Source organism: Primulina eburnea, chromosome 11 (genome assembly GCF_022965805.1).
Source record: "Primulina eburnea isolate SZY01 chromosome 11, ASM2296580v1, whole genome shotgun sequence".
In the NCBI taxonomy this organism is placed as follows: Eukaryota; Viridiplantae; Streptophyta; class Magnoliopsida; order Lamiales; family Gesneriaceae; genus Primulina; species Primulina eburnea.
In genome coordinates, this window is record NC_133111.1 from 848524 (window position 1) to 873186 (window position 24663).

The 24663-nt window shown below is 38.4% G+C and overlaps 3 protein-coding genes across 10 annotated transcripts; 2 read left to right on the plus strand and 1 right to left on the minus strand.

The window, feature by feature from the left end:
• The first annotated feature begins 733 nt into the window (after window positions 1-733).
• LOC140804326 (uncharacterized) lies at window positions 734-5233 on the plus strand. The gene is made up of 5 exons (XM_073160268.1): window positions 734-1416; window positions 1934-2037; window positions 2260-2436; window positions 2719-4550; window positions 4677-5233. Exons 1-5 carry the CDS (start codon window positions 1211-1213, stop codon window positions 4821-4823), a joined length of 2466 nt encoding a protein of 821 aa, XP_073016369.1. The 5' UTR covers window positions 734-1210; the 3' UTR covers window positions 4824-5233.
• A 234-nt stretch (window positions 5234-5467) lies between these two features.
• On the minus strand, window positions 5468-17813 carry LOC140806037 (putative clathrin assembly protein At5g57200). The gene is made up of 16 exons (XM_073162469.1): window positions 17583-17813; window positions 17385-17454; window positions 17015-17112; window positions 16623-16761; window positions 16416-16543; window positions 16265-16325; window positions 7987-8018; window positions 7846-7896; window positions 7694-7759; window positions 7532-7597; window positions 7246-7326; window positions 7072-7152; window positions 6666-6845; window positions 6497-6572; window positions 6182-6306; window positions 5468-6059 (listed from the first exon to the last, which is right to left on the minus strand). Exons 1-16 carry the CDS (start codon window positions 17661-17663, stop codon window positions 5664-5666), a joined length of 1731 nt encoding a protein of 576 aa, XP_073018570.1. The 5' UTR covers window positions 17664-17813; the 3' UTR covers window positions 5468-5663.
• A 1489-nt stretch (window positions 17814-19302) lies between these two features.
• Window positions 19303-24539, plus strand: LOC140805117 (pathogenesis-related homeodomain protein-like). Of its 8 annotated transcripts, none has more exons than XM_073161318.1 (11): window positions 19304-20393; window positions 20941-21106; window positions 21374-21497; window positions 21611-21738; window positions 21825-22190; window positions 22540-22755; window positions 22834-22923; window positions 23097-23147; window positions 23423-23632; window positions 23987-24196; window positions 24288-24538. In XM_073161318.1, the coding sequence occupies exons 1-11, from the start codon at window positions 20155-20157 to the stop codon at window positions 24330-24332; spliced, it is 1845 nt and encodes a 614-aa protein (XP_073017419.1). In that variant the 5' UTR covers window positions 19304-20154; the 3' UTR covers window positions 24333-24538. The 8 variants fall into 8 exon arrangements, with proteins under 8 accessions (XP_073017417.1, XP_073017419.1, XP_073017413.1 ...); XM_073161312.1 differs by having other exon boundaries at window positions 19305-19820; window positions 19892-20393; window positions 23987-24538; XM_073161311.1 differs by having other exon boundaries at window positions 19305-19803; window positions 19892-20393; window positions 23987-24538.
• Window positions 24540-24663: the final 124 nt, after the last annotated feature.

Sequence of the window (24663 nt, forward strand, 5' to 3'; positions counted from 1 at the left end):
CCTCTCTCAAATGCAAAAGTAATTGAGAAAATAACTATTTTCTATTTATAAAAAAAACATAAAATGATCCTAAAGTTAGTTAATAAATCTCTCGACTGTAAGAAAATATTATAGATGATAATATATACCGTCCTATCCTAATGGTATTAGTTCTCAAGTCTCAACAATATAAAATGAGATCCACAATCTTAAAATAAAAAATAGTATAAAATACAATTTGTTTTAAAAAAATTATGGTACTTAAAAAATAAATATTAAGCGTCTCAAAAAAAAAAATTAAAAAATTTATGATTTCAAATTTATTAATTTTAGTATTTTTCATATATATATATATATATATATATATATAATATAAAAAATATCCACTCTTGAAAAAGATAAAAAAATATTACACAAATTTTTGTAATACAACGTTACACAATAATTTGGCAAAAACTGGTGTGAGACGGTCTCACACTCTCACGGGTCTTATTTGTGAGACGGATCTCTTATTTGGGTCACCCATGAAAAATTATCACTTTTTATGCTAGGAGTATTACTTTTTATTGTGAATATGGGTAAGATTGACCCATCTCACAAATTATGATCCGTGAGACGGTCTCACATGAGACTCACTCCGATAATTTTATGCGATAAATATCTTACTCGATGTTCTATCATAAAAATAAGCGTCGTACATGTCTGCATGCGTGTGTTTAAGGTTACCAGTATATATATATATATCATCCGCAGGACCCGCTAACAAGCAGCATATTACCTTCTCTCTCTCAAATTCCCCGAATTGGCGAGGCGTCTCCTTCAGTTCAGCGCTCTAGATTTTGGGTCCCTTTGATCTTTTTGTTTAAGAAGTTTATTCTTTTTCGCGCATCTAACCCTTGAATTCTTGGGATTTTCTCCCTTCACAATTGCGTAACAGCGTCCCCCAAAAATTCGTTGTTTTTTGAGTCACCATCTTCTTGATTTTTCCTTCAAATGGGTTTCCATAAAATGCGATTATTGGCAATGATGATCTCCATGGGTTTGGGTCGATTGCGTTCTTTAGGATCCTGTAGTAGTTCTCAGTTAGTTATCAGTTTCTGAGCAAAAGATTGCATTTTTCAAAATTTTGGGGTGAAGTTTTTTTTTTTTATGGGACTCCCACTTTTTGCTATTACATAATGACTCGAGGGGGTTTGTGATCAAGGTCTGTGAGAGTTGGGCCGCTGAACTGATGGTGAAAAGGGGAATAGAAGGAGAGGTCATGTCGCTGGTTCCAATAGAGACTGCGACGCATGAAACGGCATCGTGTTCTGGAGGTTTGCGTCTTTTTAGAGATTTTAGAGGGATCCGATGGCGCATGGATTTGGGGATTTTATCCTCTTCCCTTTCGTCATCGATAGACGATCTTCGCCGGGTTAGCGCCAATTCTCGTAGAAGGTGAATACGAATACGATTACCTCTAATATGCAGAGCACATAGTTTAATTAATGTATTTTTTTATCATTGATTGGAAATTTATTAGTCTGACTGGTTTTAAGGTTGACTGAACCGGGGCCATGAGCATCCTTTTTTCCCTTTTAAATACAAGTTTCGGCATCCAAGATAGGAACATTATTATTTAGATAGTTTTTTGGCTAATTTTGGATTTTGTTGCTCACAATAGTTTGTGTTGCGAAGAGGGATACTTGGTTTTATGATTGCGATTCATTTTGGTTGCAAGGGTGCTCCAGTTTTTGTTCCCTTCATGAGTTCCCGGTATTGGTAGAGCTCAAATCTTTTGGATTGTGTCTTATACGTCGTATCATCCGAATGGTAAATTTTATTTGATAAACCGTTCTCTTTCTTGGTTGAAGTGAGATTGTACCAGAAGAAAAGAAACTCAGATTGTACCAACAGAAAAGAAACTCGTGGTTCTATTAGAATAGTTATTGTACATGTGATTAATGTTGAACAGGTATGCTTCTCTGAGGAGAAAACTTCTAGTTGACCCGCATGTGGTAAAGGATGGTGGAATTTCTCCTGATCTTGCCATGGACAATCCTTTATCACAAAACCCAGGTACAATTTCATTCTTATTCTCGACTACACAAATTGTCACTCTATGATCATTTTACAGATTAATTTGACTTGTATAAATTCCCGATTTGGTTATCCTCTCTGAATTTCTGCCTCTTACAATATTTCACTTTTCTACACTTGAGCTATTTTTGGAACCTGAACGATTAATTATTAAGTTTACAAAAATGTGTTTTAATGATGTTATTCATGTTTTAATTGCAGACAGCATGTGGGGTCGCTTTTTCAGAAATGCTGAATTAGAGAGAATGCTTGATAAAGATTTGACACGCTTATACCCTGACAGAGGTAGCTATTTTCAGACAAGTGCATGTCAAGGAATGCTAAGACGGATATTATTATTTTGGTGTCTTAAAAATCCGGAGTACGGCTACAGACAAGGTAGAGTGAATTTTATTTGCACATTATTCTTGCTTCTGTTTCAGTCACACATATATATTATGGTACAATGTCCCAATGAAACGATGGAAGCTTAGCAGTTGGCAGCGAAGGTGGCTCTACCTATTATCCAGAACTATTGTGGGGACTGGGGATGTATAGCTGATTGTCTGGCATTGTTTTTTAACCTCGAGATAATGACTGTGATGATTATTTTCCAGATTCTAAAATTGTTCTGTTTATCAATCATTTATGTTTGTAGATTCTCTGTATCTTCATATATAGGTATGCATGAACTCTTGGCTCCCCTGATGTATGTTCTTCATGTTGATGTGGAGCGGCTCTTGGCGGTGAGAAAGCTTTACGAAGACCATTTTGCTGACAAATTTGATGGCCTTACATTTCATGACAATGGCTTAACATATAATTTTGACTTCAAGAAATTCTCGGAATCCGTGGAATATAAAAATGGTTTAGAAAACAGTTTTGTGGAAGCTAATGGCCCGAGTGAACTTGATCCTGAGATACAAACTATTGTTTTACTAAGTGATGCTTATGGAACCGAAGGTGAACTTGGCGTTGTGTTATCCGAGAAATTTATGGAACATGATGCCTATTCGATGTTTGATGCTTTGATGAAAGGGGCTGGTGGTGCAGTTGCCATGACCGAATTTTTCTCTCCTTCTCCTTTTGTGAATTCCCATACTGGCTTTCCCCCTGTAATCGAAGCTTCCACTGCACTGTATCATTTGCTATCCATAGTCGATTCATCTCTTCACAGTCACCTTGTTGAAGTAGGAGTAGAACCACAATATTTTGCACTACGATGGCTACGTGTATTATTTGGTCGTGAATTTTCCTTGGAAAACCTTTTGGTGATCTGGGATGAAATTTTTTCTCGGGAAAACACCAAACTGAACAAATCAGCTGGTCTCGATGTAGAGTCCAATAGTGGAATCCTGAACTCGCATAGGGGAGCATTCATTTCTGCTTTTGCGGTTTCAATGGTACTTAATTTAAGGTCTTCATTGCTTGCTGCTGAGAATGCAACTGCCTGCCTTCAGAGATTGTTGAATTTTCCTGATGACATAAATCTTGTCAAACTGATAGCAAAGGCAGTTTCGTTGCAAGCACTGACAATAGATTCAAATGTAAATTCCCTGCAAATTCAACACGACTTATTTGGTGGTAGGAAGTCAGTAGTTACTCGGGGCCATAGTCTTTCTCTAGATTTAAGTTCTCCAAGAACTCCTTGGAAGATGGTTCATGAGAGCTACTGGGAAGAGAAATGGAAAGTTCTGCACAAGGAGGAAGAAAGCCAGAAAAATAATTCGGAAAAACAAGTCGTGAAAAGCAAAAAGGGTTGGTCCGAGAGAGTAAGATTGCGCCTATCCAGAATCGAATCAGACCCGTCTCCATCAGTAGAGTGTGAAACTACGAAAAGTTTGAAGCCATCTGTAAAGAGAAGTTTGTTGGAGGATCTAGTCAGAGAGCTCGGATCAGATGAAGAGAAAGAATCTGTTGGAAGCGATGAAGTTGCAGTCCACGAGAATCCCGTGGAGACTAAAGGACAAAATGCTACTGATCAAAAGCTTAGCAGTGCATTGAGCGACGCTGCAAGTGAAGAAAATTCTTCTGACTACTTTGAACCACAAAGTCCTATTCATGGAGATAGTGATCAGGAAAATGAACAGGATAGAAGTAGTGTTGCATCAAACTCACCTGTTGATGAAAATGATGCTAAGACCAATGATCCTGAGTCTTGTGGAACAAACTCCCCTCGTCCGGTCTCAGAACCTCCTATTGGTCACTCTCCAAGTTTTAAGCAAAATGAGGATTCCATGGAAAAATCAGCTGTGGTGGTAAAACCAATAAAGATTCTATCTGGTAAATTTCCATGGTTATGGAAGTTTGGAAGAAATGTCAATGGTGGAATATTCGAGAGACCACCACCAACTGAAGTTGCGAAAACTTGCAACAGTGCAAGTAGTGGTCAGGAAAAAGATGCTACTTTTTTTATGTCAGATGAATATGATGGCTCATGTAGCACCAGCCACGGAGATACAGTCACCCAGAGTGTGATGATCAGCTTGAGGAATCTTGGTCAATCCATCCAGGTATCAAATGAATCTGATCTTCTGCAGTTAAGAACTGCCGTGTTTTATTTTCTAATCCTGGATATCAGATTCAGTCTTTCCTTGAGCTTCAGTTCATTTTTTAACTGGTTTCATTTGGTCCTGCAGATGATTGAATCTGCCCTCCAACTGAATCGGGATCAGCTGGGATCACCAGAGAATTTAAAGAATGGTTTTTCCAGCGAAGAACGAGTCACGGCCACGGTTGCACTCAATGAACTTCGAAAAATCAGCCATTTTTTATCTGATATGTGACTGTGTGAGGTATTTTAAATGTGTATGCATTCTGTGTAGTTCCTTCTCCTCCTTCATTTAGCAAAACAATGTCTTCTGGGCATCATATAGATTTGGTTTATTGATTCGAATTTATACGAACAGCCTTGTAAATACCCTTTCATCGAATACAACTTAATATTTCTCGTAAGAAAGCATTAGAAGATTAGCACAAACATGCAGGACGGAGGGGCGGTATCTCTGCTAATGACCAATTTTTCAGGAAAAAAACATAAGCCCCATAGATAGGAATGTTGAATATCTGTTGGAACAAACTTTCAATGCTTTTCCTATGTTGTGTTGGAACCATCATCTCTTCGTTACGACGTCTTGGTCCGAAGGTTTTGTGATGTCGATCCCTCAATCCATTATTTTTTCTGTTGATTGTAGATGATTTTTTATTAGGCTATTTTCAATCTGTATAGGATACAAGTGTCGTGCGTTCTCGGGAGAATTATATTTTTTGAAAATCCACGGCCATTTGTTTTTTTCAAAAATAATAATAATAATAATAAGCAAGATGCTACAAAGGCTTTGGAATTTGATATTACAGAGATACTCTAATGAATAAAATTTTATGCAATATGGTTACTAAGATAAGATATTTTATAACACAAATCGACCCTGATAAGTGGCATTCACAGTAAATCTATATAGTTTTTACAATATTGGCTCTTAGTTTATACACTCAGATTATGCGGTATGGAAGGTACAATGAAAACGCAAGAATGTCTGCATGTTTTCGTGATTTTAACTTCCACAAACCATCTTCCTCCCAAAAAATCAAATAATAAAAAAAAAAACCCAATAAACTCTCGATCTCTATATCAACATGTGGTTTCCATTATGCTGCGACGTACTCTGCGGATGGCTAAAAGGATCGCCAAATGGATTAGAAGTTCCCATTTGCTGCGGCTGCTGATAATACTGGGCTGCATACCCATTATGCGGCACCATCATTGTATTATATTGCTGCTGCTGCATCATTTGCTGTTGATTCATCATCATAATATGTTCTTGCTGAGACATCAATGCCATCTGCACATTTGCTGGAGGCGCAATGCTGTTGGACATGGCGAAAGGATCGTGTAGTTGATTGAATGCTGCATTATGTGCAGCCATTTCGTACCCATAACCTGCGTTGTGCAGCTGCAGTTGCCTCCTGCCCGAGTTATCTTCGTACAAGCTGTCAAGTAACAGCTTGTCGAACCCTCCAGCCTGTGTAGAAGTAGGATCAATCTAGTTTATAATATAATTCGATTTCATGAATGTACACACACAAGATTTTTTTTGTATTCAAATGTTGATGTATTCCAAATGATGCAATCAAAGTAATATACCATTTTGGTTTCAGGTGGTTGGGGTTTGTTAATGTAGCTCGGAGCTGTTCCTAAAGCCAATTCCCATCCAGAACTCTTTCCTACTTCCATCAAGGCATTACTATTCGAATACAGCGGATCACTCCCTGAAATTAACACACACACACACATATATAGCAACAATATTCAGCATTAGTGATCATCCATATTTCGTGCATATATGACAATACAAGTGAATGTATATAATATCTAGAATCAAGTGTATCAGAAGATTTAAAAAGCCTACGAGCAGTTGAATCCAATGGTACAAGAAAAGCAGCGGTAATAATTGGTTACCAGGTTGAATAATTGCAAGCGCCAATGCATTGCTGTGTTCTAGTTCCACGGCCTTCGGATTTATTTCATTCAAACCCTGCAAAAGTTTTACATAGAAGAAGCTAGAAAATTATGAGTCTCCCATAAGTCCTGTAACCTTCAAACGAAACATTGAAGGGGAAAACCATACCAGTAGATCAACAGGTTCTTGGGCTAATGGCAGTGGCTCAACTTCTTCTTCAATCTTAATTACCTCCGGTTCTTCAAGTATTTCCACAATCTCGTCCTTGTTTTCGACTTCTTCGCCTTGTTTTTCGATTGGAGCTGCTTCTTCGGGTTTTTCTGCCTCTTCTTCTGTCTCGCGATACTCCTGGTGTATGGTCACACTAATTATAATTGTTGTTTCTTTAAAAGCCCGAAATTAGAAGGAAAGAGGACAGTGTAAAACTGTAAGTTAAGTTATTTTTTAAATGCTACGTACATATTCACTCTGAAAACATATTGGTTACTTAGCTCAAATTTTCTCTGTAGAACGAAAAATTGAGTAGAATTACATGAGATGAATAAGATAGAAATGAAAGTGACGTAAATCTCACCAGTCTCTTATGAGACAAAGAACCTGTCTGAGGTGCTTCCCTTACGTACTCCTCCATAGTTGCAAGAAATGAAGGTGGAGGCTGTTCATTGATTAAAACATTCATCAAACGCAAGTATTATGGAATTATCAACGATTCTTGACTTTTAAACCCATCTTTTTCAAGAAAAAAGACCTGTCTTAAAATGGGGAACTGAAAAGTTCGAGCAAGGTCCAGAGTTCTGCAGAACCCGTAAAAGTCGGCTAGATTTTCTGTCTACACAGAACCAGAAATCAACAGCGGAATATCAGGAAAATATTATTCTTACATAGATCCTGAAATGAATGCCCATGTCACGAGCTGATATTACTGTAGATCTTAAAGATCTTCTCAAATGGAAGAAAATAAGTTTGTAACTTCTGGACTCATACACCTCGACTGATTCGGGGATCTGACCAGGGGAAAGATAGTAGAAACTGACCTGTTGTCCAGCTCTTTTGTATGTGCTAAGAGCTCTAACTGCGTTATGTTTAGGCATTTCGAAAAACTGCATGAAAAACAAATTGTTTTCTCACTTCTACTCTAAACAAACTTGGATCCATTGAATATTTTTTCAATTGTGAGAGAAATATAAGATCATCACCATGTCAACAAGATTAATAATCCCATCATTAATGGCGCAATATATCTTGAAGCTCTCTTTCAAAACCTGCTGCAACCAAGGGTTAGTTAATTCACTCACGAAAATATACACTGTTCTCTTTGTAGCACATATAATTTTTGCATAAATCATACCAAGGCCAATGCATATTGGATGAGGAAATTGTGACAGGCTGCTCCTTCAGGCTGAAAAATTTTCAAAACCATCCAAGATTTAACGCCCCATGTAAATTTGAGGTGAAATTGATTTGGGAGGACTCGTTACAGCAATACTACCTGGCAACCGACAAGTCGATACAGAAGTTGTTGCAACTGTTGGTCCCACGTGCGGAATTTTAGATAGTAAAAACCGAAAATAAAGAATAAACTGGACACCGAGATTTACGTGAAAAACCCCTAAAAATTATTAGGGTAAAAACCACGGGCAAGATTAAAAGAATTCCACTATAATATTTTGTGGTGTACAACTCACTCACTGTGTTTCCAAAGAGAACACACACTCTCTTAATACAGGAGAACAAAACACCTCACAAATATTATAGAACTAAGCACTTAAATGCTTATAAGATGAGAGAAAACTCGAAGAAGGGATAATTTCCAAATGAAGGGAGGAGCTCTATTTATAGAGCCCCTGACCGTGTGAACACGCGTTAAAAACGCGTATTCAATTTCTTTACGAAACTTTGCTTCCGGCCAACCCACGTTTTTATTTCATTCAGCTTTGCTGCCAGCCATGTGCATTTATTGCCATGGTCCTGCCGACATTTCTCCCACTTGGAGATTTGATTGAGAATCAAACACATCTCCACACATCCTTTCAATCTTGCCATTCCCTGCTGCTTACGTTTCCACTAGACCACTTGAGAATCTACACCACTCAAACTTATCAGTGTTCACTGGCTTGGTCAGAAAATCAGCTATGTTGTCCTTTGTATGGATCTTCTGCATATCCACGCTTCCTTCTTCTACTACTTCTCGCACAAAGTGAAATTGTACTCCAATGTGTTTCGTCCTGGAATGAAAGGCTGGATTCCTTGCGATGTGCAAGGCACTCTGACTGTCACAAAACAAAGGAACATTATTTTGTTTGTGTCCGATCTCCTCCAATAACCTTTTAATCCATATTGCCTCCTTGCAAGCTTGAGTAGCTGCCATATATTCTGCCTCTGTTGTAGATAACGCCACAACTGTCTGCATTTTTGAAACCCAGCTTACTGCTCCCCCTGCAAGTGTAAACACATAACCAGTAGTAGATTTCCTCTTATCAGGATCACCTGCATAATCTGAATCGACATAGCCCCTGAGTGTAAAATCTGATCCTCCATAACATAATACAGCATTCGAGGTACCCTTAATGTATCTAAGGATCCTCTTGACAGTGCTCCAATGCTCTCGTCCAGGATTCGCCATATAACGACTAACTGCTCCCACTGCTTTAGCAATGTCCGGTCTTGTACATATCATGGCGAACATCAAACTTCCCACTGCTGATGCATACGGTACTCGAGACATCTCCACCCTCTCTGCTTCACTGCTAGGACACATCTCGGAGGATAACTTGAAGTTAACAGGAAGAGGGGTCGATATTGGCTTACTATCTTGCATGTTGAAGCGTTGCAAGACTTTCTTCAAATAATTTTTCTGGGAAAGCCAAATCTTTCTGTTACTTCTGTCTCGATGAACTTGCATCCCTAGAATCTTGTTTGCTGGTCTCAAGTCCTTCATATCAAATTCCCTAGCCAACTGTGCCTTCAATCCTTGGACCTGATCTTTGTTGGGGCCTGCTACCAACATGTCGTCCACATACAACAGGAAAATGATGTAATCATCACCAGACCTCTTGAAATACGTACAAGGGTCTGCACTCAATCTGTTGTATCCAAGGCTCATGATATAGGAATCAAATCTCTTGTACCAACACCTCGGCGCCTGTTTGAGACCGTACAGAGATTTCTTCAACCTGCAAACCAAGTTCTCTTTGCCTTTTTCCGCAAAACCTTCTGGCTGGAGCATATAGATTTCTTCTTCAAGATCTCCATGAAGAAATGCCGTTTTCACATCTAGCTGTTTTAGATGTAGGTCAAACACCGCACACAATGCCAGCACCACTCTGACTGTTGTAAGCCGAACCACAGGAGAAAATATCTCATTGAAGTCAATGCCTTCTTTCTGAGCATACCCTTTTACCACCAACCTAGCACGATACCGCTCCACTTGGTTATTGCCATCACGCTTGATCTTATAGACCCATCTGTTTCCAATGGCTTTCCTTCCTCGTGGTAGTGTAACAAGATCCCAAGTTTTATTCCTGTCTAAAGCCTCCAACTCTTCTTGCATTGCTATCATCCATAAGGATACATCCGAGCTTTGAGTAGCCTCGTGGAAACTCGATGGCTCACCATCCTCTGATAATAGACAATATGCAATGTTGCTTTCAGTGACATAATCTGAAAGCCAACCTGGTGGTCTTCTGTCTCGAGTTGACTGCCTCACATTGGAAACTTCAAACTCAATATGTTCTTGTTCTTCGTGCTCCGGTACTGCTTCACAAGAAACTTGACCTTCGTCTGTCTTATTCTCCACCTGAAATATAGTAGTTTCTGAATTCAGTGTGTCTTTGTCTCCCTTTACTTTATCTTCCTCGAAGATAACATCCCTGCTGATGATAAGCTTGTGAACAGTAGGATCCCACAAGCGAAACCCCTTTACTCCATCAACATAACCCAAGAAGATACATTTTCTGGATTTCGAATCCAACTTCGATCTTTCTTGCTCATTGTACAGAACGTACACCGGACTTCCAAATGTATGCAAATGAGAATAATTTGTCGGCTTCCCGGTCCACATCTCCATCGGAGTCTTCAGATCAATCGCCACTGAAAGAGAACGATTGATTATATAACAAGCGGTTTTGACTGCTTCTGCCCAAAATGACTTTTCTAGACCTGCAGTCCTCAACATAGCTCTTGTTCTGTCCAATAAGGTCCTGTTCATCCGCTCCACCACTCCATTCTGTTGAGGTGTGTAAGCCGTCGTGAATTGTCTCTTGATGCCCTCATGTTGACAATATGCATCAAACTCGTCACTGGTATATTCTCCTCCATTGTCAGTCCTCAGACACTTGATTTTCTTTTCAGAATCAAGTTCAACCCGCGCTTTGAAATCTTGGAAGACTTGGAAAACATCTGATTTCTTCTTGATTGGATACACCCAACATCTCCTAGAGAAATCATCAACGAACGAGACAAAGTATCTCGCTCCTCCTAGGGACACAACCGGTGCTTGCCAAACCTCCGAATGAATCAGCTCTAATATGCTTTTGCTCCTGGCAGTAGATGTAGTGACCCGTTCCAGAATCACCTACTAGGCAAGAACTAAGCATGCAATTAACCTAATTAACAATAATCAGAGATAACAGCGGAAAAGTCAACAAAATAATGGTTATACAACCCAATCGAAGTCTAGAATAACTCAAAATAAAATACCCAATACAACCATATCGAATCAAAACAATACCGATAAACTAAACCAACCAGCTACTCAACGTCCTCCTCCTGCTCCTCCTGAGCTGTCCAACCTGAGGCCTGCCCCGTGGGAATGGGGTGTCCAAGAATAAACAAAACCGAGGACGTGAGCGATAAGAACGCCCAGTACAAAAGTATGAGTATACAGACCTATATGAAATGCACATGCTATGATCATGATACCGGGGTAGTCAAGAAACAAGAGTCACAAAAGGATCTCAACAATGCTCAGTCTAGAGGCGCCAAGTGGATAGTGCCGCGCGGTACACCTCTGGGTCACTGCATCCACTACAAGACAGACGTGGACCTAAAATGTCCCGGACCACCGAAGCCCTCCCGACCCGTCGGCCACTGTGTACTCTCGGTGTCCATGCGTCCACAAGACAGGGCTGAGCGACCCCAAGATATAGCTTATCTCGAAAGAGATACAGCTCAACAGTAAAGGCTATCTCGAAGAAGATACGGCTCAACATGAAATGCAACGTGCAGTAATAAACGTGACATAATAGCATGCATCATATGACATATATCAATGCACCACATAATCATGCAACACATATAAGAATGTATACTCAACCAGGATATCTCGGATAGTACTTTCGTACCTCTATCACAGCAAGCCTAGCCTTACGCAACACCGCTAATCAGGTCTAGAACAAGCCTACGCATCAAAAGCATACTCAATCAATACTACCATGCTCGACTAGCAAAACCAGTACTCCCTAGTACTACCAAAGGTTTAGGGTTTACCTTCGTCCGTCGACAGCCCTTTGATGTCGATTGCCTCGTAACTCAGACGCCGCTACGCTACTACTCCTGGCAGCTCTTAGCTATCGCTCGACCAACAACTAACCCTAGAAACCTTCCAAATCTCTCACTAAAGACTCAATCTCAAGAAATGGCAAGTCAAAAATGAGAAATCCGAGCACTATTTATAGGCCATGTTCGGATCCTCCGAACAACACTTCGGAACGTCCGAACGCTACGTGTCCATTGGCTCTTGACAGCTCATGATCGGATCCTCCGATCATACACTTCGGAACGTCCGAACTCCCACGTGTCGATCAACTCTTGACACCTAATGATCGGATCCACCGAACTCACTTCGGACCTTCCGACCTCTTCGGTGCTTCCGAACCATCTTCGGTCCGTCCGATCATGACTCGGTCAAAATTACACATTAAACCTTCTTAATCACCAATACTCCGTTAATTACCCAATTTGGAATTCGGGCTACTACATTCTCCCCCCCTTAAAAGATTTCGTCCTCGAAATCAAGTTTAGAGAATGAACAAAACGAAATAACAACATCATTACCCTCAAAATCTAAGGGACAACCCATCACTAGACGCTTGGCTAAAACCGAATGACCCATCGGAGTAGAAACGGAAAGAATGACATCTAGAGAAACATGCGGTAACTTATGACGCTTAACAAATCGTCCTGGTCACCCCAACGACCTACACTTCCCTGACTACTCTCATCACCAAAGTGGTCAGCCATTGCTACAACATAGAATGAGGAACTAGTAAATTGGTCAACGGAAATCCCAAAACAGAAATCTATATCCCAAAATCGTATGCATGCTCTGATACCATAAATGTAGTGACCCGTTCCAGAATCACCTACTAGGCAAGAACTAAGCATGCAATTAACCTAATTAACAATAATCAGAGATAACAGCGGAAAAGTCAACAAAATAATGGTTATACAACCCAATCGAAGTCTAGAATAACTCAAAATAAAATACCCAATACAACCATATCGAATCAAAACAATACCGATAAACTAAACCAACCAGCTACTCAACGTCCTCCTCCTGCTCCTCCTGAGCTGTCCAACCTGAGGCCTGCCCCGTGGGAATGGGGTGTCCAAGAATAAACAAAACCGAGGACGTGAGCGATAAGAACGCCCAGTACAAAAGTATGAGTATACAGACCTATATGAAATGCACATGCTATGATCATGATACCGGGGTAGTCAAGAAACAGGAGTCACAAAAGGATCTCAACAATGCTCAGTCTAGAGGCGCCAAGTGGATAGTGCCGCGCGGTACACCTCTGGGTCACTGCATCCACTACAAGACAGACGTGGACCTAAAATGTCCCGGACCACCGAAGCCCTCCCGACCCGTCGGCCACTGTGTACTCTCGGTGTCCATGCGTCCACAAGACAGGGCTGAGCGGCCCCAAGATATAGCTTATCTCGAAAGAGATACAGCTCAACAGTAAAGGCTATCTCGAAGAAGATACGGCTCAACATGAAATGCAACGTGCAGTAATAAACGTGACATAATAGCATGCATCATATGACATATATCAATGCACCACATAATCATGCAACACATATAAGAATGTATACTCAACCAGGATATCTCGGATAGTACTTTCGTACCTCTATCACAGCAAGCCTAGCCTTACGCAACACCGCTAATCAGGTCTAGAACAAGCCTACGCATCAAAAGCATACTCAATCAATACTACCATGCTCGACTAGCAAAACCAGTACTCCCTAGTACTACCAAAGGTTTAGGGTTTACCTTCGTCCGTCGACAGCCCTTTGATGTCGATTGCCTCGTAACTCAGACGCCGCTACGCTACTACTCCTGGCAGCTCTTAGCTATCGCTCGACCAACAACTAACCCTAGAAACCTTCCAAATCTCTCACTAAAGACTCAATCTCAAGAAATGGCAAGTCAAAAATGAGAAATCCGAGCACTATTTATAGGCCATGTTCGGATCCTCCGAACAACACTTCGGAACGTCCGAACGCTACGTGTCCATTGGCTCTTGACAGCTCATGATCGGATCCTCCGATCATACACTTCGGAACGTCCGAACTCCCACGTGTCGATCAACTCTTGACACCTAATGATCGGATCCACCGAACTCACTTCGGACCTTCCGACCTCTTCGGTGCTTCCGAACCATCTTCGGTCCGTCCGATCATGACTCGGTCAAAATTACACATTAAACCTTCTTAATCACCAATACTCCGTTAATTACCCAATTTGGAATTCGGGCTACTACAGTAGAAGTGCCAAACTTTAATCTGTGTTGTTTACTGGTAACACAATGCTCACAAAAGGGTAGTGACACTTTTGTAAGTCCCGGCAGCAGCTTCCGTTCTGAGAGAATTTTCAACCCTCGTTCTGACATATGCCCAAGCTTTTTATGCCATAACACAGTTAATTCTTCTCCTGAACCATTTGATGCAACAACTAGTTCTGCCTCTTTGTGTGTTTCTCCCAAAAGAACATACAGATTTGCAGCAACCTTTTCCGCCTTCATAACCACAAGCGCGCCCTTCACAATTTTCATGATCTCGTTCTCGGTCCGAGTTTTGCACCCGATGTCATCCAATTGCCCCAAGGACAAAAGATTTTTCGTCAGTCCTTTCACATGTCGTACCTCTTGTATGGTGTGAATGGTTCCATCAAACATTTTAATTTTTATAGTACCGACCCCAGCGATTTCCAAGGCATAGTCATTTCCCATGAATACAGATCCTCCTGAGACTGGTTCATAATGATCAAACCATTCTCTCCGAGACGTCATGTGCCACGTCGCTCCTGAATCCATAATCCATGTGTCACAAAATTTGTGTCTGCCTTCTGCAACAGTTGCTGCTTCGCTGAATAATATTTCACCACTGCCTGAAGTACTGACCAAATTTCCTTGAGAACTTTTATCGATACTCGTACACTCTCTTTTGAAGTGCCCTTTACCGCCACATTTAAAGCAGTAAATATTTTTCTTCTTACTTCTCGACTTTGATCTACCTCGCCTTTGGCTCCCACTGGAGTCACGGTCCATAAATCTTCCTCTTATCATCGGTAACGCCTCTGCCTGCTTCGAGGATACCAACCTATCTTCCTTATTCTTGCGCTGGCTTTCTTCTCCGAGAACCGCAGTTAAGACATCGTCGAATCTTAGAAAGCCCATAAGAATATTGATGATAAGTTGATCATATGAATCTGGTAGACTTTGAAGTAGAAGCTCTGCACGTTCATTTTCCCCTATTTTATGCCCCATGGAAGTGAGTTGGGCAAATAGAGTATTTAGTGTGTTGATATGGTCGGTCATCGATGAGGATTCCGCCATCCGAAGAGTATAAAGCATTCTCTTTAGGAAAATCATGTTGTGTAGGGACTTGACCTCGTACATCTTTGTCAGAGTATCCCAGATAACTTTGGCTGTTTTTATCTCAGAGATACTTGACAAAACTTCGTCAGCTATAGCCAAGTGTAAATTGGCAACAGCGTTATCATTCATCTCATTCCACTTTCCATCATCCGCAATCTCCACCGGTCTATCTCCAATAGCCGCCAAGCAATTCTCCTTTCTTAAAATTGCTTGTATCTTTATTTTCCACAGCATAAAATTGCTTCCGTTGAACTTTGCTATCTCGTACCTTCCCGCCATTATGTCTACAACAATTTTATAGACTGGACAAAATAATCCCGCCTTAAATAAAAAATCTCGAAAAATCTTTTCTGATGTGGAAAATCAGTCTAGACTGCAACCACAGAGCATACTCAGAATTTTAAGAAATTTTAAACCAAGGCTCTGATACCACTTGTTGGTCCCACGTGCGGAATTTGAGATAGTAAAAACCGAAAATAAAGAATAAACTGGACACCGAGATTTACGTGGAAAACCCCTAAAAATTATTAGGGTAAAAACCACGGGTAAGATGAAAAGAATTCCACTATAATATTTTATGGTGTACAACTCACTCACTGTGTTTCCAAAGAGAACACACACTCTCTTAATACAGGAGAACAAAACACCTCACAAATATTATAGAACTAAGCACTTAAATGCTTATAAGATGAGAGAAAACTCGAAGAAGGGATAATTTCCAAATGAAGGGAGGAGCTCTATTTATAGAGCCCCTGACCGTGTGAACACGCGTTAAAAACGCGTATTCAATTTCTTTACGAAACTTTGCTTCCGGCCAAGCCACGTTTTTATTTGATTCAGCTTTGCTGCCAGCCATGTGCATTTATTGCCATGGTCCTGCCGACAGCAACGCAGGTAGCTGATCCAGCAATTCTTGAGTGTTCAAGAGTCGTGTCTTACTATAAGCCTGATAGAGTAACGATAGACAATAATGAATAATATGCAGTCAGTTGAAAAAATTGCGACTTCTGCTATTGGTAGAAATGAATATGGACACCTTAGTTACTCCAGGAGCTGATTTTGAGACTCTATCAGACTCTATATCGTAGTTTAAAGTTCTAAAACACTCTAGTCGCTCCTCGAGGAAGAGCGAATACGTTCGAACCCAAGCAGAACAATCCCAAGCTGCATAACAAAACCAATCCAAATGTTAAAAAAGGGGGGTTGTATTCTCTCTATTGAGCCATTCTAAACGTCAATACACCTAAAGGACTAGAGTAATCTTTGAAGTTGGATATTTGAAACAAATGTCCCCTTTTGGAGTAATGCAATAATTCTTCTCTGAAGCTTGGATCTCCCTCTCTTAACGTCCGGTGGATAACTATCAAAGTCTTTATGGCCACCTGAAAAATGCACTCGGGTCATTAGCGTACGTAAGCATGGTTTGGTCTCGAATTACATTCCGGAGACTGATATGAACTTAAGCTTTATACTAGCAAAGCATCATGTAATCGAATTTATATCTTAGAACACATTTGTACAAGTTGTTCTAATCCGTAAAATGCATGTTTTGTAAACATGGATTCTTGTTGGACAAATTAAATCAGGAAATCAAAAGGAGTACTGAAAATAGCCTAATGAGTGGTGAAACTTTACAATCCAATTTCTGGTCTTTCCCAATCTTCTTGAAAGTGCATGAAGGCAGTAGGAAACATCAGCTCTCTGACGTGATATGGATACTGCGGCAAATATCTCTGAGAAAAAATCAAGTAAGAAGTAAATCACCAAAACATTCACCAAAAGAAGAAAGCATACAATACTTTCTTGATTGCCAACAAAAAAGGCATTTTCTTAGGAAGACAAATTCATGTGTACACTGGCAGGCCATCACATCGGTGCACATTAAAGAAATTTCAACAAGGTGAGTTGCATGACTTAAAACGACAATTGAATGTGAAAATTTCATTCCACCGTAGAATACAAGGACGTAAGTTTTAGAACAAAACAATAAACAAAATGCACTCACTTCTAACATGTCGTTCCTTTGGAGGATATTGAACATGATTAGTTGCCTTGACAATTGCAATATCCAAATCCTAGGCCAAACCATGAAAATGTATCGCAATACATGAAATACAGCAAGGAAATTTAAACCCAAAAACCCATCATGAAGAAATTCCCACAACAAATATAGGCGAACACACGCACCCGTACCCATAATTACCTTGAATTCACTATTGACCTTGGCGAGGCCGACCGTGGTTGAGTCCTTGAGGGCTCCATAGGCTTTTCTAAAGCTTTCCATCAATAGTGAATTAATGAAAGAAAAATTAATCAAATATTTCCACTAAAATATATGCGCTGAATTATGTACCAATATACAGAAGAAATGAAGAGATCAAGAGAGAGATATAGAGGGAAGAAAAGGGTTTGTTGTGTTCTTCCTCTCTTGTTCTCATACCCTATACTTATTTCGATATGATTACAAGAAAATAAGCCATCAGATTCTGCGTTTCTCTCTTCCTTCGTTCTCTCCTAATCTCTATTTTTGGTAAGTTTGACTGTGAAAATATATTTTCTGTATGCAATAATATGTATTTGTATACTTATATGAAGATATATATGAGCTGCAGGTATATTGCATGGCACAGTTGTTTGTCTGTTAGCTGTTTGGAAGTCATAGGATATTCTCCAATCATTGCAAATTTAATTTGATTCAATCAAACATTAGCATTTGGAAATTATATATGTAGAGTTTTCAAGTTTGTCAATGAGGTGGCAAAGCTGCATGGCAGATTCATCGTAAACGCTGATAATTATTTGTGTATAACATTTCCCGAATTTTATGTAATTTAAAATATATATCATATATGAGTTTAATTTCCACGTCTCGAATGATCAATCGTTTTCAATTGTTGAACCATTTTGAAGTGATTAAAAGAGACCAGTGACAAAATTTTAGTGTTACAAGAAGGGAAAGTAAGTGGGTGTCTTGGTTCTAGACTGTTATTGAGTTTAAAAGTTTAGAAGTACTTTTTTATACTATATAAAAGTTTAGTGTACAGTTTTAAAAAATTACGTGATATTCAAACTTAACTTTTAAAAACTCTAAAAAGTTTATAGATATTCAAAATGTCAATAGACTTTCAATGACTCAACGGAGTTCTATTAAGTACAGGAATTGAAGTCTAAGGTACACCTATAAAATGTCAAAAAATGTATTTAGTTCAACCTAAAGATTTTGATGTACATTTAACATTATTTATCATTTAACATTAGCAATATTAAAAAAACAATTAAATAAGTCCAACTTTTTACCGTGTTTTTTATAATTAAGGTATTAAAATGAAATTTGCAAATTATCGAAGGACTAAAGTGTTATTTGAATCATTGATATTTTAAAAAAATTAAAATAAAAGTGTTTGTTCAAATTTAAAAAACAAAAACAAAAGTGTAATATTGATATTACATAAGGTCAAAGTTGTAAGAAAAATATGATGTACATTTTTGCTTTGTTAGGCCCAACCTTAATATATAGTATAGATATAGATTAATATTGTGTTGTCCTCTAATGAGTTATTCTAAGAGTCTCACATTTAATAATATAATTAGGTACTATGCACATGTGGTGCTTAAGTACAGTGTTTGTTATAATTATTAAGAATATAAAATGAAATTTGATAAATTATCGATGGACTAAAGTACTATTTGAATTTTTGAAATTTAAAATAAAAATAAAAATAAAAATGTTTGTTAAAATTTTAAAAAAACAAACAAAAAACGAAAAACAAAATTATAATATTAACAGCACACAAAGACAAAGCTGGAAGAAAAAATTGATGTATATTTTTGTCACTATTAGACTCAGCCTTAATATATAGTATAAATAGATAATATAGATATAGGATAATATATACAAAAAAAAAAAAAAAACATGATGCATCAAACTTCACGAATACATGAATCTTGAACTTGTAATTTGGATTTCGAATAGTTTCCAATACAATCAATCAATGTTATTCATCATTTCCCCATCAGTATTGACACATATATTCATGAATACATAAAAACATGGCATCGGTCAGTCCACTTGCAGATCTTCCGTTTTATCTGCTTCTGAAGTGACACCTCTTTCTTTCTACCCTTTTCAAACGTACCCTCCTTTTGATTGAGCAATCCAATTTGGTTTCTTTAGCATTTTAGTGGAATATCTTGGTTGAGGTCAATCTGAGATTTTATTGAATTTCTCGATCGTCGGAGCTTTGTACATTTCTTCTATTAAGATCAACGATGTGTTCTTATTTGTTGTTGATTAATTTTTTGTGCCTGATTTAGTATATGTTTGGAGTTTTTTTATGGGTTGATCAGGTTTCTTGAATTGGAATTGGTGTGATGAAGTTACAATGGGGTCTAATGGAATTGGTGTACAATCTCCGATGCTTCTTGTTAGTTGCCTTTTATGGTACTACTAGTTGAGTTTTCCCAATGTAATTTTTTTTTGTTAAGTTTCTGTTTCCTGTTATGACTTGGCAGTTTGATGATTGTTTGAATGATATGCGCAATATGCTGGTACTGGCCAAGGAAAGAACTCGAAGAGAAAGTTGCACAACAATGATAATGATTAGAGAAATTCACGTTGCAAGAAACCAAAATTTAAACTAAAGGACAAGACTTATTCATCATTATCCAAGAAAAAAAGTAACTGCTTAAGTGAAGACAATGTAAATGGGGGTTTGAAGTAGTTTTTTGGTCAAACCACTGTGCATAAGACCAAATCCTCCAAGAGGCAACCTGCCATGAGTGATCTGAAAGTTAAAATTGCAACATTTAGAACGAAAGAGAGTGTGAAGTCAGATGATAAAGATGTGAAGTCTAAAAAATCTAACCGAGGGAAGAATGGGAAGAAGGGAAATGATCATTTGGGGCCTGACGAAGCTTCTCGATTGCAAAGGGGGACAAGATATCTTTTAATAAAGATAAAGCTGGAGCAAAATCTTATTGATGCTTATTCTGCAGAAGGTTGGAAAGGTCAGAGGTATAAAATCTTTGTCATGTGATTTTTTGAGAAAGTGCCTACTTGCAGATTATACTCTATATTTTGAGTGCTTCGGATGCATTTTATCACGTTAAGCTTTAAATAAAGCATGTCATCCTAAAGGAGGCCAACCAATCTATGCATCTAAGTTGTTGCATATGGTTTGTACAATAGACATTTGGTGTGGTAGATGGGAGGCACATGAATGTATTTGTAAAATGAAACTTGAATGGGCATCATAAAATGCATGTGAAGGATAGCATTTTCAGCCCGTCAGTGGTTCTAGTACCCAACAATTTTTATTCAGTCCAGTCTAGAACGAATTATCTTGAGTCACAATGCATATATAGAGAATATTGTATACAGTTTTTTACAAAGTTCAATTTATAACGTTAAAAAAATTTGTTATCTTCGAAAATATTTGGGGTGTTGATTGTGTGAGTTAACCTCTACACATATCATGACAAACTGTGGATTATCAGTTATTCCTAGTGCATGAAACATCATGACTTGCACGCTGCTAACATGAATGGACATTTTTCTTCAGCCGAGAGAAGATTAAACCAGAAAAGGAATTAGAAAGAGCAAAGAAGCAGATATTGAAATGCAAGCTGGGGATACATGAAGTTATTCGTAAGTTGGATTTGCTCAGTTCTGTTGGATGCATTCATAACTCAAAAATAGCTCCTGATGGATCTGTTCATCACGAACATGTAAGTGTTTTTCCTATATGTAATTTGTAATGGAGTTTCATCCAGTGTTTACATTTTCAACTACCCATGAATTGGCTAGCTAACTGGTATAGTGCAAGCATGACTTTGATTAGTGGTTTACACATCTATGGTTCTAAATATCATTTTATCGAAGAGAAATATCATGCTAGTATTCCTTGAAATTGGATTTTTTTATGTTCAGAAAGAATCCATTTTATTTATTCTTCAGTTAAAATTAGGAATTCAGTATGCTTGTTTCAAATTCAGACAATATGTTCCAAATGCGAGTTTCGAGAAGCTCTGCCTGACAACGACATTATACTTTGTGATGGGACATGCAATCGTGCTTTTCACCAAAAGTGTCTTGATCCTCCTTTGTCAACTGAAAATAGTGAGCTTTTTTGCTCCTTATGTTATCGTTTTAGTAGGGATCAAGTCTCCCCTTTGAGGGACATCACACATCTGGAATCATTCAATGTTCTTTTGTGTGCTCATGTAATGAAGTTATTGATATTTCAGTTCCTTCAGAAGATGAAGGATGGTTTTGCAAATTTTGTTTGAGTAAGATGGAAGTATTGGAAGCCACAAATGCTCACCTTGGTACCGACTTTTCTATGGACAGTAATTGGCAGGTTGATTGTTTGTAAAAAGAGATGAAATCTATTTTCATTATTCTATTCTATAATTTGATAGGATAACTTTGTTTGAATCATAATAGGATGTGTTCAATGTAGAAGCTGCATTACCTGATGGTGGAAATTCCGTTGTATGTCATGAAGAACACTGGCCATCAGATGACTCTGAAGACGATGACTATGATCCAGAAAATCCGGAAAGGATTGAATACTGTTATAGCGATTGTATATCTGGGTCTGATGATGATGATTCTGAATATAATTTCAGCTTTCTCGGGTCACTTGAGGATGAAGCGCTTCTTTCCCCAGGAAGATATGAAGATACAACAAAGGAATCATTGGATGATTCTCTTATTTTAAACGGATTAGACTCAGATGAGATTAAGGCTGGTGAAATTCTATGCCGTCCCAGACAGCGAGCATCTGTAAACTATACAAAATTATATGATGTGAGGATTTAAAATTCATTGAACTTTTTTCTGGAGAGAAACCATTGCAATGTGAAAAATATTTTGTGCCAGCACCAAAAACATCCAATAAGCCATTTTTCAAAAAAAAAAATCATCAATAATTTGTGACGGAGTATAATTTTCATTTTGAGTCACATGGCAGCTGTGAAGGCTCTTGTTGTGAAGTAATTCTATACACATGAATACAAATAGCTTCAACTATCTCAACTTGATTGACCACAGACTTTTGGGTCTTAGGTCCTTCCCTTCCAAATATTTGGTATCTCCTGGAGGAGCTCCTCATTCTTTGCTTGAATTTGCTTTCAATAGTTGACTTTCCTGTCTTTAGGAAATGTTTGGAAAGAATGCTCTTGAAAGTGAACGAATTAGTGAAGATGAAGACTGGGATCCCACAAAAAGAAAGCGGAAACGAAAGGAGGCTGATGCTGCCAGTACCCTCATGACTCTAGGAGAAACCAATGAAAACGTTTTAGAAGAAGTGAAAGAGTCCCCATCCGGCAAGGATAAAAGATCCATTCTCAGACTACCACATAATGTGGTTGAGGTATTGTACATTATTTTTAATATTGTTCTCACTATTCAAATGATGTGCCAATTCTCTGTTTCTAATGTGTCTATGTAGAAGCTTCGACTCGTTTTCGCCGAGAATGAACTTCCTGCCAGAGCTGTAAGAGAGAGTCTTTCCAAGCAGCTAGGCCTAGAATTTGAGAAGGTAACTGTATGGTTAAGTTTACCTTTGTCTTGTTAGAAACTAAGAATATTAGGATAAGAAGAGCCTCTCGTTGACTTTTCACGTGGAAACAGAAATTGGAAGCAATTAGACCTTTTTTTGTTGAGCATGATTACCCACATGCTTAGGTGACATTTTTATTTTTCCATTTGCAGGTCAATAAATGGTTCAAGAATACGCGCTACTTGGCACTAAAAGTCAGAAAGGCAAGGCAGTTCCTGATTGAATTTGCATTAAATTTTTCATGTTCTGTTATCTTCCGTTCTTTTTTCATCATTTCTTTCATTTGAAATCTTCATCTCCTTAGCAATATGCCTTCGCAGTCCATTAAGACCTTGTACAACTGTTCATTTCTTTTGAAATCCTTTGTTCTCTCATGTATTCTCTAATTTGCATTGATCCGATACCATTGATGCATTACTCGGTGTGTACAGTTTTCATTAAGTTTGAAGTTGAGTTTGTTAACCATCAAACATAGCAGGCAGAAAGATCTAAACTTTCTAAGGATGCCGGTTCCATTCAAAAGAAAACTGTGTTCGAAACTGCATCAGATGAAAATGCTGATCAAATGGCACCAGAGGATAACCTGACATCACAAACGATTATGATTTTTAAAAAATATACTAGAAGAAGAAACAACTACTTGCTGATGAAAAGGAAGAGGAAACAGTCATTGAAAGACACGAGAAAGGTAATATGTTGTATTTTCCCATTCTTACTTTATGCTGGCTTTCAACGATATGTTCAAGTGTAGCAATTCTTTATTTTCACGAGTATTACCAGCAGGACCTGATTTGCCCATTGACTTCTGTATTCCATTTGTGTTTAAACTTCCTAAAAAACCGTAAAATATCAATGCTCTGTTTGTGTTACATTTGCTTGTCGGGATTCAATAAATTGAAGATAATTAGCATGCATGGATTATTAACATGATACAAGAATTGTTTGAGGCCGTTCTTTAGTATTTTCTGAACTTTCTAAGGCAATTATGTTCATGCATATTTATCTTCATTTTGTGCGCTGATACCTTATTTCCTGCAATCAGAAGACACCAGTAGATTTTGGTGATGATGAGAGCCTAAAACATCCAAGGGAGAAAGCAAAACAGTCTAAGAAGAAACTGAACAGCAAAAATAGGGTTGATATGCTTCAAGCAGGAGCTACTGTCGAATCAAAAATAGAGTGGAGAAACTTCGGCAATCTTTACTTCAACTTCCATGCCGAAGATTTGGCAAAACCAATGCAACTACTTCAAGTGATTCATCAGCAAATGGTCACCTCTTCTCCCTTACTTCAAGTGATTCATCTATTATTTACGTACCCGTGGCTGAAGTAAGGGAGAAGAGGTGACCATTTACTTATCTTTGTTAGCATCTCCTTTGATTTTGTAAATTCTTTGCTTCGTACTTTGACCTTACCTCTCCGCAATTTGAGAAATAGAAGGCCTTTTTTGGTGTATGTGTATACATAGGTCAAGTATAGTAGATGACCAAGTTTTGCAGTGATTTCAAACAAAACAATATGCAAATGAGTTTCCCTTGTAATTGGTTCTATCATCATGTTTCTTGAAGTGAAATGGGGGAAAGGAAAAGAAAAAAAGATTTGTATACATAGCCACCTTTATTTACTCTATAGGTAATGGTTCTTCGGTTCTTGAAGATATTAACAAACGACCCTGTGTTTTTTGCATGTTAATTCAACTTGCAGGCCATGACTAAATAT

Excerpts from the sequence above, each read along its gene's own strand:
- LOC140804326 (XM_073160268.1), top strand. The coding sequence starts at position 1,211 with ATGGTGAAAAGGGGAATAGAAGGAGAGGTCATGTCGCTGGTTCCAATA. Across the intron at positions 1,417-1,933 it reads AGCGCCAATTCTCGTAGAAG|GTATGCTTCTCTGAGGAGAA; the intron begins GTGAATACGAAT and ends AATGTTGAACAG. Across the intron at positions 2,437-2,718 it reads GGAGTACGGCTACAGACAAG|GTATGCATGAACTCTTGGCT; the intron begins GTAGAGTGAATT and ends CTTCATATATAG.
- LOC140806037 (XM_073162469.1), bottom strand. The coding sequence starts at position 17,663 with ATGGAAAGCTTTAGAAAAGCCTATGGAGCCCTCAAGGACTCAACCACG. Across the intron at positions 8,019-16,264 it reads GGATCAGCTACCTGCGTTGC|AACAACTTCTGTATCGACTT; the intron begins TGTCGGCAGGAC and ends ACCAACAGTTGC. Across the intron at positions 7,327-7,531 it reads ACAAAAGAGCTGGACAACAG|ACAGAAAATCTAGCCGACTT; the intron begins GTCAGTTTCTAC and ends GGTTCTGTGTAG.
- LOC140805117 (XM_073161312.1), top strand. The coding sequence starts at position 20,155 with ATGAGTGATCTGAAAGTTAAAATTGCAACATTTAGAACGAAAGAGAGT. Across the intron at positions 20,394-20,940 it reads GAAGGTTGGAAAGGTCAGAG|CCGAGAGAAGATTAAACCAG; the intron begins GTATAAAATCTT and ends ATTTTTCTTCAG. Across the intron at positions 22,756-22,833 it reads TACCACATAATGTGGTTGAG|AAGCTTCGACTCGTTTTCGC; the intron begins GTATTGTACATT and ends GTGTCTATGTAG.